Raw genomic sequence first — 13,615 nt, 5'->3', positions numbered from 1 at the left:
AACACATTTTCCCTTTAATTTTTGTAGGTTATTAGGCTTGTTAATCATATTAATGAGGAGCAAAGTTTAAGCATATCCCAAGGTCATCTGGTCTAGTGATATATGTTTAAACACACTTCTAGCCATTTTTATTTCCTTTAAAATGGCAAATGCTTGTTCCTGTTTTAAGCAGTTCTGAGTTTTCTGATTTTTAATATTTATATTCTTATAATCTGTTATCATGAATAATTCTTGTGTTCATATTATGGCAGCTTTGCATGTTGTGACAGGAGAAGTAATAATTCCTGTTTTCTTCCATTATCCTTTCCTATAAAATATTGTCTTATGAAAGATTAGCTTGTTTGGAGGAGATGGTTTTCATTGAATGACACACAGACACTGCGTGCTCTGTAAATTAAATAATAAATAACATTTCTAATTAAATGATTGTGTATAAACCTTCCTAGTTTCATCAGGTAAAGTTCTTCATTGGTTTTATGTTAAGATTGTGAATCATTCTTGTATATGAACTACCAGAAAAGAAATATAGATTTCTCGCAGGAACATTAGATTTACATTCACTTGTACACAGACTGCCCAATTCAGAATTTTACATCTCAGTGAAAGTTTAACATACAATCACAGACTTTGACTGAAATAACAGCCAACATTAACTCATATTCTACCTGTATAAAGTTCCTCCCCACCTCGTAACTAAACTATTGATGTATTTTAGTACTTTAGGAAGAAGTATTCCCTGACATGATGTACTAGTAGAAGATGTTAGACAGAAATCTGTTCTGCAGTGTGAACAGAGAAAGAAAAGTATCTGTTCTAAGATTGGACATTGTTGATCTTAGTTTTGTGTACAGGCACTGGATAAATGCCTTTGTTATAATGTTGGATCATAATTTACTGAGTATGCATTCCTATTTCCTGCAACCAAATTTTTTTTTGCATTTTTAAAGGGATGATGTGCCTTAACCCATTTTGGGCAGAAGAGTCCTTAATAGAGAGCAGTAAATCTGTAACTGAGAAACAAAGAAATTCAATGCGGGTTGGCACAGTGGTTAGCACTGCTGCCTCACAGCTCCAGGGACCTGGATTCAATTCTGACTTCGGGTGTCTGTCTGTGTGGAGTTTGCACGTCCTCCCCGTGTCTGCGTGGGTTTCCTCCCACCTTCCAATGATGTGCTGGTGGATTGGCTACAGTAAATTGTCCCCTAGTGTATGTATCTGTGTGAGTGTGTGCCCTGTGATAGACTGGCATCCCATCCTGAGTGTACCGTGTTTACTGTCCATTGCCTGTTGGGATAGGTTCCAACTCCCCGTGACCCTGAATTGGGTGAAGTGATTCTGGAAAAGTGAATTAGTGAGAAATTCAGTGCTTGAGTTGGAAAAAAAATGTAAAGTAAAAACAGAAAATGTTGAAAGTTGCCAGCAGACCCATCAGTGCATGTGAAGAAAACGACAGTTTAACTCTTTGGCTGAATTATTGTAGCTGTGGATCTCTGGTAGGTCTTTACTCTTGAAGCAATGGTTTCTATGGACCTCATGAGTGCTGGTTTGTACTTATTGGTCTTTCAGGCAGTAAACTGTTAGGTACAATGTTAGCATCACCAGCATACCTGGAACTATACATAAAAAACCTGAATATACTGCATTGGAAAGGAGAATTACTGAGCCTCTTAGGCTCTACCACTATGATCACTTACAACTTAAAATAATTTGCTAAAAGCGCTTAGATCTTAGGAAACTTCCTACCTCATTAAATAGAAAAGTGATGACAGGCTGTTCTTTTGAAGAACATATGTGTTCAATTTATATGCTGTAGTGTCAACTGTCACGAAAGTATAATAATTCTCATAATATTATTATGATTTATTGAAAAGTAGGTTAATAGTGGGGCTCGGATAGTTTCTCTGTGTGTGCGTGGGATTTAATTGAATTGGAGACAGCTGGTCTGGCGGCTTTGACTCATCAAAAGAGCTAGGTCTGAAATGCTAAATACGTAAACATGACTGATGTCTTCGAACATGTAGTGAGGAGAATTTTCATTTTTAGATAAATCAGGGTAGTTTGAATTTCAAAGAGATGGTAGGATGTTACACCTAGCCAGAGAAGCTAGGCCAAATAGTGTGTTTATTGTTCCTAAAGGTTGCTGATAATATTAGCACAATAAAATGATTTATATTATGTGAAAGATAAAGTTCCAAAGACATGTGGGTATAATGGGATTTACATTAAAAGGGAGAAACATGTATAAAGGAGAATGAGGCTGTGTGTCAGGGAAGGCATCGTAAGATCTACCTGGAGTGTGAAAAGCCTCCAGTATTTGTGCATTAATCCTGCTGCCTACAGAAACCAAAGCTAGGAAAAGCCACTTTGAATTCTACTGTCCAGGGCATTTGTTTAAAATTTAATTTTTTTTTACCATTGCCTTAACAGAGGATGTAACTGAAAGTCAGATTAATTAGGGGTTTTAGGAATTATTATAGTAGTAATTTGTAGGCTTATGTATGTGCTTGGAATTTTTTCTTTTGTGAATAAATGGTTAATTTAGTTTTCTAAAAAATCTCTGAAGCCTTGGTGGATTTATAACTGCTGAATTCAGGGCACGCATCTCGAAATAAATACAAAATACAAAACTTCAATAGGGGGATTGAGTTTCCCTTGTGGATTCAATCTGTCTGGCACACATCATCTGCCGTGTCATAACACAACATAAACCTATCAGCTTTAATAAATTATGCTGCAGGTATTGATAACATGAATCAACTTGTCTAACCGGTGTGCTTAAAGCTGATGCTATCACTTTGGAAGGCAACATGCTAGAATCACAGACCATAGTGTTAGCTGGATCCTTTGTAAATCATAGTGTATCCTCAGATACAAATTGCATTGACTTTTGCAGTTGCTGAAAATGTGAGGTTCCCAGGAATCAAATGCCTTTAAAATCAGCTGCACCCACAGCTTTAGAAGGCACATTGCTAGAACTCACTAGTGGCTCAGTTGATAAAGACATTGCTAGTACAGATTGTAGTCATGTAGTCCAGAGAGATCCCGTGAAATTAGATGATCTCAGCTAGCATGGGAGTTAAACAGTTAGCCTCCATGTCATTGGACTCGGAAGGGGAAAAGAAAATCAGTCAAAATAACTGTTCCTGTTAATTTTTCAGTGACTCCTAACAAAAAAAGTGCAAGGACGAATACAGGATTGGGATTGACTGTGACAGGCTTGTACTGACTTAGACTGGCAATCAACCCATGTTTCTGATTGTAAAAGCTTTAAAACCACCCACTTTGTGTTTGGGGTCAACTGTGGCGGAGGTATAAAACTGGTGGTATCATATTGACCACCCGTTATGCATCCTGCATTTATATAGCGCATCTGATGATATCCTCAGGATGTCTAAAATCACTTCATAACTAGCAGATTCCTTCTGGAGTGCAGTCACTGTTGTTATGTACACAAATGCAGCGATGGAAACTAATCAGTCTGATACTGAGTGTTGTACACCTTAGTTAAACCCTGCTGAAGTTGTAATTCCACCTGACGTTTCCCCATGCAGAAGGATATCGCTGTCTCTGGTTGAACCTTTGGAGAAAACCACAGTTCCAATATTTTCAGACAGTTACTGTTGCTATCACACTCTGCTAAATTTCCTATTGAATTCCAAGTATCCAGGCTTATTCCAATTTCTCTATAGTTTTTTTTTATTCATACATGGAATGTGGGCGTCGCTGGCTAGGCTAATTGCCCTTGGGAAGGTGGTAGTGAGCTGCTTTCTTAAACTGCTGCAGTACTTGGATTTTTTTTCTCATTCTCACATTGGGAAGTCTTTCTGCATCATGTGCTTTCTCTGACCAAGGAGAAACACTGGAAATCTCCGCTTGTCTGTCCGGCTGCTGGGAGATATGGAAGGACAGTCTGGTCTGAGGCTACTGAAATCTAGCTTTCCCTCTCTCCTTGTGGTGAACTTCCAGCATCCATTTGGTGCTGGTTATGGTGCTTCTCTCAAACTTAGGGAATTGTTCTCTGTAAACCCATTCAGAGAAGAATGAACTTGCATTTATATTGCACATTAGTATATCAGCACACTTTACAACTAACAGGTTCCTTCTGAAGTGCAATCGCTCTTGTGCAGACAAATGCAGCAGTTAATCGGAATGCAGTATGGTCAAACAAATATAAAAGAATGAATATCTCCAGGTCATTTTTCTTTTGGTGGTGACGGCTGAAATTGGAATATTGTTGAGGAGAATTTTTTGCTCAACTTTGACTGGTGCCAGAGGATCTTATTTCCGGTTGCGCAGATAGGCAAGGTTTTGGTTTAACATCTCATTTAAAAGAATACATCTCTGACAGTGCAACACTCCAGCGCAGAATCAAATGCCAGCCTGGATTATGTACTCAAAACTGTAATGGGGCTTAAACCAACAACCATCTGACTCAGAGGAAAGATTGCTACCAACTGGGCTAAGCTAACACTCTAATGTGCTGTTCCTTGCAGAAGTTCAGAGAATTCTCTCCTACTCTCTAATTTGTTCCGTACTCTTGTTCTCCTGGTTTCCAGGCTTAAGGGGCTGTGTGGCCCGCACTGGCCTTAAATCTTATGTTGATTATGAAGAGATGGGCAGCTGCTGATCTGCTCTCTGCTATCCACACATGCTTCCTTAACTTACGACAATTTTTTCTTTCAGTACTTCCTCTTCCATTCCCATTAGGGAAGCATAACTATGAGCTCAACAACATTGGGGAATTGAATCTGCATCCGTGTTTCCAACTATTATAACATTGCACATTGGTTCCATTGGCAGCTAGCCATCCCAGACTTATAATCATGCAAAAAAGTCATGACAATACAAACATTCAAAATGAGCCGGCAAGAAAAGCTGGCTGGTCCATCGGGCCTGAAATAATAGTACAAGACAAATTCAATTACAATTAGCACTAGTCCTAATCACAGCATGAAAGGAAGAATATTAAGAGTAAATGATGGTTTCCGAAGGTCACATTACCATAGCAATCCATTGCATTTTCATGTCAATTTCAGCAGTTTGGCCTGGTCCAGAGTAGAAATAAGACAATAGGAATTTATCCCAAATTCAGTGCCTCTTTCAGTAATCCCAGTTTGTATAGATATAATACAGACTTCCTTCTCCACCCACCTGATAACTTCCTGAGAGAACCGGAAGTGTATGTACGTAAACCATGAAGGTAGCATGACAAGTTTAAAGGACAAGGTTATTTAAAACAATGTATGAGATCTTCCCAGAAGGAAAAAATGTTCAGAGCAGTACTCTTATTTCCCAGTTTTTACTGGTGTTCCACTTAAAGGTATACAAAACCAGTTCAGCTCAGTATTCTTATTTCCCAGTTTTTTCGTTCTGGGTTGGCTTTATTAATAAAATGATAAGAGTACAAAAACAAATAAAATTATGCTACAGCTTTATAAAACATGGGTTAAACCTCAGCTGGAGTATTGTGTTCAGTTCTGGTAAAGGGAGGATAGCAAGGCCTTACAGAGGGAACAGAAGATACTGGTTAGAATGGTAGTGGGATGTGGGACTTGTGAGTGTTTTAAGGAGTGTTCTCCTTAGGACAGATATAGGTATTTGTAGAGTTGATTGAGATGTTCAAAATCATGAATGTTTTTGATAGCGTAAATATGGAGAAACTGTTTCCTGTGGCAGAAAGGCCAGTACAACAACTATAACAACTTGTATTTATATAGAGCCTTTAACATAAGAAAACATCCAATGTTTCACAGGAGAACTATAAAGCAAAATCTGACACTGAGCCACATAAAGAGATATTAAGGACTCTGGTTGACCAAAATCTTAATTAAGGAGATTGGTATTAAGGATTGTCTTAAAGGAGGAATGAGGCAGAAGGGTTTGGGGGGGCAGGGGCATGGTGACCAATGGTGTAGCAATTAAAACCAAGGATGCTCAAGAAGCCAGAATTTGAGGAGCACGGATTTCTTAGAGAGTTGTGGAGCTAGAGGAAATTACAGAGAAAGGTAGGTCTAGACCATGGAAGGATTTGGAAACAAGACAGAGAATTTTAAAATTGAAGTGTGGCTTGCTCCAAAGTCAGTATAGATCAGCGAGCTCAGGGTGATGGAGGAAAAGGACTTGATGTGAGTAAGGACATGGGCACCAGATCTTTGGATGACCAATTTTGCAGAAGATAGAATGTCAGAAGCTGGCCAGTAGTGCACTGGAATGGTAAAATGTAGAGGCAACAAAGGCATGAATGAGGGGAGCTGAGGCAGGGCCAGATACAGGCGATGTTATGGAGGTGGAGTTAGGTAGTTTTACTGATGGCACACACACGTGGTCAGAAACTCATCCCCAGGTCAGGGAGAGGAATGGAGTTTATAGCAGAATCAAAGACAATGGCGTTGGTCTTCCGAATATCTAATTTAAGTAACATTCTGTTTATCTAGTACTGGATGTCTGATGATTTAGCAGCAGTGGAGGAGTCAAGAGAGGTGGCTGTGAGGTAAAGCTGGGTGTTGTCAGCATACATGTGGAAACTGATACAGTATTTTGGGATGACGTCACTGAGGGGCAGCATGTAAATAAGAAATAGGTGGCCAAGTATAGATCATTGGGGTCACCAGAGGTAACGCTGCAGGAGCAGGAAGACCAGCTATTGTAACTGATACTCTGGCTATGATTAGATAGTTAAGATTGGAACTAATTGAGTGCAATCCCACCCAGCTGGATAATGGTGAAGAGACGTTGGAGAAGAATGCTGTCCGAACCATGTCCAAGTCGAGAAGGCTGAGGACGGATAGTATACCTTTATGTTACAAGATAATTAGAGGACCCAGATTAAATGTGATTGGCAAATGATTCAGAGGCAACATGAGCAAACATTTTTTTTTAACATAGCGAGATGTGGGAAGCCCTAGCTGATAGGGTGGTGGGAGCAGATTCAATACTAACTGTCCAAAGGGAATTGAGTAAGTACTTGCAAGGAAAAAATCTAATGTTTTGGGGAAGTTAAGAGCAGGGAACTAATTGGATAGCTGTACCAAAGAGCCTATGAACGTACAATGGGCTGAATGGCCCCCTTCTGTATCCTATCATAATGGGTACAACTCTGATCCCAACTCAGTTTCTAGTCAGCACGGATCTCATGACACAAAACTGACCATAAATGGGCATTAATTCAAATATAGATGTACCAGGTATAGGAATTGGAAAAAAACAACTTCACACTTGATGCATTGCTAAGATTGGACTTGTAACAAAGTGGAAACAGCTTTCTTCCTGAGTGTGGTAAGTGTTGATGACGTCATGTTCATGCAATAAGGACTTATGAAGTATAACCTCAAAATGGACACTTTAAAATAAAATGGAGTTGAGAAACCAGGTGACCTTTACTTTCCTGCTAATACATATGGAACAAGACCCCCTGAGCTAATCATCATGTCTGTACAAGCCTTGACAAAGTCATTAAGTTGCAAATGGCCTTTCTGGACATTTCTTTGAGTAGTCATTAAAATGCACAAGGACCTTCCTGTGGTTAATGGCTGCCTTTCTCCAAATTATTAAAGAAACTGGTTTCACGGTACTGTTTGCACATTTTTCGACTCCAGAGTTGAAATCCAGAGAATGGATGTGAAGAAAATCTATTTTATCATAATGGTATATGAATGGGAGAGACTCAGACCCTATTGTTTGACAATGGCCTAGCCATCAGAAACCATGGCCAGGCAGTATATTACAGTCCCACCAAGCTGAATGGAGATTCAAATGGCTCGCTGTATCCATCAGGGGGAGACACACCACAGCGGGGCCATAAAATCCTGGCCCATTTGTGAGGACAATGGAAAAAGATGCTCTGGACACAGGACAGAAACTAGGGCTGGAATTTTCTGGCCCTGTTGGCGTCGGGTGTGATGGCAAGTGTGGACGGGGGCGTGGGGACAGACGGAAATATGGGGAGAATGCCAAAAAGCAGTTTCATGCTAACGTGAAAGCACAGTGGGATCATCTGATGGTGTCCACCATGGTGGAACTCCAATTCCACTAATGGGGTGCAAAGGAAGGTCCGATTGGAATCGTCCCCTCCACGCCAGATTTAGCTCCGGCGGGAAAACACACTAGCCCAGAACACAACTGGACAAGTGTGACGTGCAGGAGTCGGGACTTACCTTTAGGGCCTGGCGCTGGTTGTGGACATTCGAGGAGCAGGAGATGCTGGAACCCTACAGCTACCAGAACCTGGAGGAACATGTCCATCACATGCTGGGTGCATTCTCATGCACATGGCTCCACCGCAAAGCAGTTCTCGGAAAGTGGGAGGTCTCCATTGATGTGTCGGGTCTGCTTTGGAACATCACGGTCTTGACCATGAGCTGCTCCTGATGATTGGTGAAGAGGCAGAGAGATGAAGGTCCATCCGTGATGGGGAGGAAGGTGTACCAGGGCGGTGGGGGGTGGGGTGGGGAGTTGTGGGGGGGGGAGCTGCGGAGTGGGGGGTGGGTGGGTGGTGGTGCTGGGTGCAGTGGGAGAGGAAGGTGTCGAGGTTTGACTGGGAGAGGAAGGTGTACTGGAAGGGGTGGGTGAAGTTGGGGCTGAGAGGCTGAAGGTATCGGGGGGGTTGATGTTCGCAGGAGGGGAACGGGGAGGACAGAGTAAGGAGGGAGGAGGTTGTAACAGGAAAATGTTGCAAGTGGGGATGTAGGTGTAAGGGTGAGGTGCAAGGTGTGAGGGAAGGAGTTTGGAGGGGGGAAGGAATCTGGGGGAGGAGGGTGTCCAGGGTGGGGAGGGTGTTCGGAGGGTTCAGAGAAGGAAAGGAGTCCGGGGGAGGAAGGTATCCGAGGTGATGGGGAGGAATGTGTCTGGGGACAGGAGAGGGTAAGGGTGGAGGAGGTATTGAGGGGTGGAGGATGTCCAGGTGAATGTGCAAAGGAGGGGTCTGCGGAGTCAATGACTGCCTCCTGGGGAGTGAACTGAGGGTGGGCATGGTAGGAGGAGAGGGGTCAGAGGGAACCAGAAGCATGAGGGTGCGTTGGTAGCAGTAGAAGGGATGGCAAGAGTGGTTGGTGGGAACTCATAAGCAGACATGGACCCTGGGGATGGGAAGGAGGAGGTCGGAGAGGTCAGTGTTGGCAGGGTGGGATTCTCAGGAAGGTAGGGAGCGTGAACTTTCACCTGGACCTCCTGGATAGAAAAAGATTCGGGTTAGTAGGTGACGGTGGGGAGGTGGAAGGTGATGCCAGGGGGGTTGACGGTGATAGGGGAAAGGACATGTGTGACTGGGGAAGGGGAAAGGGCAAGGGAGTTGAACAAAAATCTGACTACAACCATCATTGTCGAAATCGAAAGTGAGAGGTGCCTCACGTTGGACGGGCACACGTGCTGCATAGGACTGCGATCAGTGGGTGGGCAGAGCTGCAGGTCAGCTCAGATGTACAACTGAAAGTGAACCCCAGCAGGCAGCATTGAAAATGCTCAGGACATTGAGATGAGTGTGATGGAGGAAGGATCGAGTGCATGGGAGAGTGCTTGCACGAAGCTTCGAAAGGCCCTGCCCCGCACACACACACACTTCTCCCTCCGGAATGATGCTTATTGGGGCGGTCGGGGGCGGGGGGGCGTGGTGTTTTGTGTGTGTGTGTGTATGTGTGTGGTGGTGGTGGAGTGTAGTGGCAGGACTTGCGAAGCCTGTCAATGAAGCTGAAAGATAACATTATACATTATCCAGTGAAAGTGGATATATTTTCGGATTATAAAGTGACAAAATGTGTTCACCAATGCAACCACTTGTTATCAAAATTTCTTAACTTTTCTAGGCCTACCACTTCTTCTAGGTGCTGCCCTGACATCCGCAGCAGGGCTGGAAACAGTTTTTGCAATGGTTGGCCCTGATGACTTTGGCATGTGACCACTGGAGAGCAGAGGCCTTGAGGGTCCTGGATTGCTTTGGCTGTCCTCCTGTGGGCCTGCTGCTCCCTCTGTGGTGACAGATGATGAGGTTGAGGGAGCCACAGGCAAAGAGAACTTGGAGGGAGAGGACAGCCTCTGAGATTCCTGAGTGGATGACCCAGGAGTGTCCAGTTCCTCCTTTTGGGTGCCCAAGGTCCCCAGCCTGGCTCCTTGAGGGGGAGGAGCACCTGGAAGGATGTCGAAGTGCTTTGTTACCCTCTCATGTTGCCACTGCAGGAACTCATCCATGGTGACCATGATGGAGTGCATGTCTGCATACATCTCCGTGTTCTACTGGACCAGGGTCTCTATGGCCTCTGCCATCCTTCCCACGGAAATCTTCATATGTGCACGTGTGTGCACCATTTCATCAGAGAGTAGGTGGATGCACTCCCCTGACTTGCGTGGCACTCTGTTGAGGGCTTCTAACAGCTCTGCATGATGTTGCCCCACCTTCTGCTGACTCTCCACGATGAGTTAGAAGGTCAAATCCAGAGGCTCGTCATCTGACTCGGACTTCACAGATGCCTCTTCACCCAGCAGTCCTCTGTGTACTGGGGAGCTCGGCTGAACCTGCCTACCTGCCTCCTCTTGCTGCAGAAATATGGCGACCACCAGATTTTGAACCCAAGCTTCATCTAGATCTAGATCCCACCGAGGTGTGAGTCTCTGCACTGGTGGAGGGTATGGGTAAGCATTCTGATGGGTATTCCAGGCTGCTTCTTTCCTGCTCTTTAAAGGAGGATGTGCCCTCTTGGCTGGAGGTGAGGACCTGGATGGAGCTGAGGGACTGGCTGGCTGAGGGTGTCGCTCGCTTGGCAAAGTTCCCTGTGAACCAAAGTAGAGATAATTAGTGCATGGCAACAGAGCCAAAAACAGGAGAGAGAGCATTCACAGTTGAGTCGAGAGAGAGATGATGTGGTGCAGGATCTTTACGTGGGTGTTCGCCGCTGACCTCACTGTCGCTGCAGGTACGATCCACATCCTCACCAGTCAGTGCGATGTCATGCTCCTCAAAGTGAGTGAGGCGCCTAATGTGGGCCACTCCACCCCAGTCTGGGACCTCTCCCTGAGCAGATGGCGAGAGTGTGAGCAGGATGCATGGCACTACGTGGAATGTTTGTGTGGACAGGATGAGAACATGAGCTCCAGAGGATATGAGCCTGATGGAGATGTGAGGGTGTGTGTGAGAGTTGGTCATGTTTTCCCTTGAGGTTTGAGATCTCTGTGGACGTGTGATGTGTTTGGGAGTGTGTGAGTTGAGAGTGATGAAGTGGTTGACTTACCCTGCAGAATGGATAAGAGCATCCATAATCTTCCTGCACTGGATGGCTGACCTCCTCTGTGCTCTTGTGGCGCCGATGCCGCTGTAACCGCTTCCCAGGCTGGATTGGTGACTCTGATGGACCTGCTGCGGCCAGAGCGGGGGTAGAGGACACCACGGCAGCCTTCCAGGGAGGCGTCACTAAATTTGGGGGCTGTCATCTTCTTTGCTTTCGGGGCCATCTGTGCCTGGAGCAGGCCTGGTCTGTAGACATGAAGTGGGCGTGTGCTCTGGTGTGCTTTAAATATGGCACCCGGAGTGAGAAAGCGCTGAGGTCATGGCAGGACAGCAAAATCTGAGCCCACTTGCCAGCGATCTGGCATGTTACCCATGAATGCATTATTAATGAGGCAGGGCACGCCGGGAATGGGACAATATGGAGCAAGACCCAGCATTGTGGCCTGCGGGTAAAACAAGATTTTTTCCAGCCTGCTACCACATGTTATGCAAATCTGGGACCATTCCACCCGAGGTTCCTGATAAGGAGGTTTAATAAGGCACGTTTTTGGAGCAATAGGGAGAAACATGTGGACTAGCCTAGGAACAAGACTTGTCTAACAACCGCCAGTTGGCAGAGATTCAGGTTGGCTTTGCCCTCTCTACCTGAGAGACTGGACCAAGGGCTTTGATTTCTCACCCTGACTGGAGTGGAAGAAGAGAAATCTGCTACTGTGAACAATAACTAATAACAAATCCATCTTCTTAAAACCTCCAAACTCTTTCCTTCAGCAGACTAAAAAAGGAATACAGGCCCATGTCAGTGCTCAGGGGCTAAAACACTTTTTTTTAGGCATGTTGTTTATGGTCAGCGGAGAGCTGGTGGGGAAAGGGGAACTATCCCTAGCATCTCTTTCCTCTCCAAGGCATACGAAAATACTTGATGTTGTCACTGAATGGCAAAAGGGGCAAAAGAATTCCATATCTCAGCACTGATTCCTTCACCTCACCAGGCATAAAATTGGCCTCAAAATATTTAACAAAAACAGTGTGCCCATCCGAAATGACCTGAGCTGGAGGAACTTTACTCCACTTCTAAGGTTTATAAATTCTCAACACTGAAAATTCAACATTTAGATCGGGCATTACCTGTCAGTAATGTGGCGATAGTTTTAGCACAAGGCAAAAAGCAGAATTAGGAACATAAAATGATGCACTGATTTTCCTCAGCTTTTGCAAGAAGCTTGTTTTGACAATGATACAGGAGTTCTATGTTGTGTTGATATTCCTAACTTGAAATATGTATTGCAAATGACAATTTGTAAAATGGACAGATCCACTTGCCTTTTCTTATGAGAAAGCTTTCATGCATACAAACATAATTAGTAATAAACTATTCTACAGATCTCCAAGGAATTCGAAAAATGAGACCCTTTTGCTCAAAAAGCATTGAAACAATGAGAGCTGAGCTGGTATATTTAGAATTGTGTAGTTACACTCATAAAAATCAATGTTCATTTCTATACATATTATGAAGTATAAAACAATCAGAAACAGCTAGAGAATTTCACTAGCTGTCAAGTTAAATAATTTTATTCCCCTAAGTGTACTGTCTTCCAAAATCAATGCAATTATCATTACCTTATTGTTTGAAAGTTAATCCAGAATAAATATTTCCACCACAAATTCCATGCTAAAGAGGTAATGCCAACACTGTCTGCTTCTGAACAAGCACAATATGCTACTTCCTCTGTGGACAGATGGGTATGCAAGAAGTGCATGTTTTAATACCTTTTTACTGTGTTCGTAGTCTTTCTATTTTAACACCCAATTGTTTGACCTGTGGCCAAACTAAACGAGCAGCTATGTGGTGATGGAGAGACGCATTTGACAGCTTTGTTTTCACAGGCTGTCCCAGGGATGGTTTATGTGTTTGTTCTCCTATAGCGTCTGAGAGTTTGAACTCAAACAGCTCTATGCAAGGAATCTGGGCTATCTACCAGTGCAAAACGTGCCCAGTGCTACTTTTTTTTCCATGGTGAATTGCAAAAACTTTGAAATGACTTAATTGAATTTCTTAAGGTTATGAAGTTGATCCAAGCAATTTATTCACCAAATACCAAGAGGCACTGTTTTTTTTTAAAAAAATCAACAAGCTCGTGGACAATGTTCAATATAGGAGCAATCCGGATCACACTACTTTGGTTATAGAGGAACAGCAGGAAGAGGTGCAGTAGCTGGTCAAGGAAACTCAGGGAGCTTAGGGGTTGTGAAGAGACTACAAAGGAGAAGGGATTTTTGAAAATGTCCTTACTCTGTCCCATAGGTTCTACCAGTTGCTTGGAAGTGCGCTTACTTATAGGAGCTATAGACAACTTGGAAGCGTGCTTACCTTGTTCAATAACAACATATTTATATGGCGCC

At 43.7% G+C, this 13,615-nt stretch overlaps 1 protein-coding gene across 4 annotated transcripts in view; it reads right to left on the bottom strand.

Moving 5' to 3' along the window:
* The window catches only part of LOC121290666 (collagen alpha-1(VIII) chain-like), a 185,321-nt gene that overhangs the window by 45,973 nt on the left and 125,733 nt on the right, over positions 1–13,615 (bottom strand). The window contains exon 1 of one of the 4 annotated variants that reach the window (XM_041211413.1): positions 5,002–5,049. The exons of the other annotated variants lie outside the window; for them this stretch is intronic. Within the exon in view, the coding sequence (XP_041067347.1) occupies positions 5,002–5,014 (13 nt within the window). The 5' untranslated portion in view covers positions 5,015–5,049. Of the gene's footprint in view, positions 1–5,001; positions 5,050–13,615 lie in introns of those variants that run through there. 4 annotated transcript variants of the gene reach the window in all.

This window comes from Carcharodon carcharias, chromosome 18, assembly GCF_017639515.1.
Source record: "Carcharodon carcharias isolate sCarCar2 chromosome 18, sCarCar2.pri, whole genome shotgun sequence".
NCBI classification, from domain to species: domain Eukaryota; kingdom Metazoa; phylum Chordata; class Chondrichthyes; order Lamniformes; family Lamnidae; genus Carcharodon; species Carcharodon carcharias.
The sequence above is the reverse complement of the archived record's forward strand: the minus strand, read 5'-3'. Positions and strand labels throughout refer to the sequence as shown.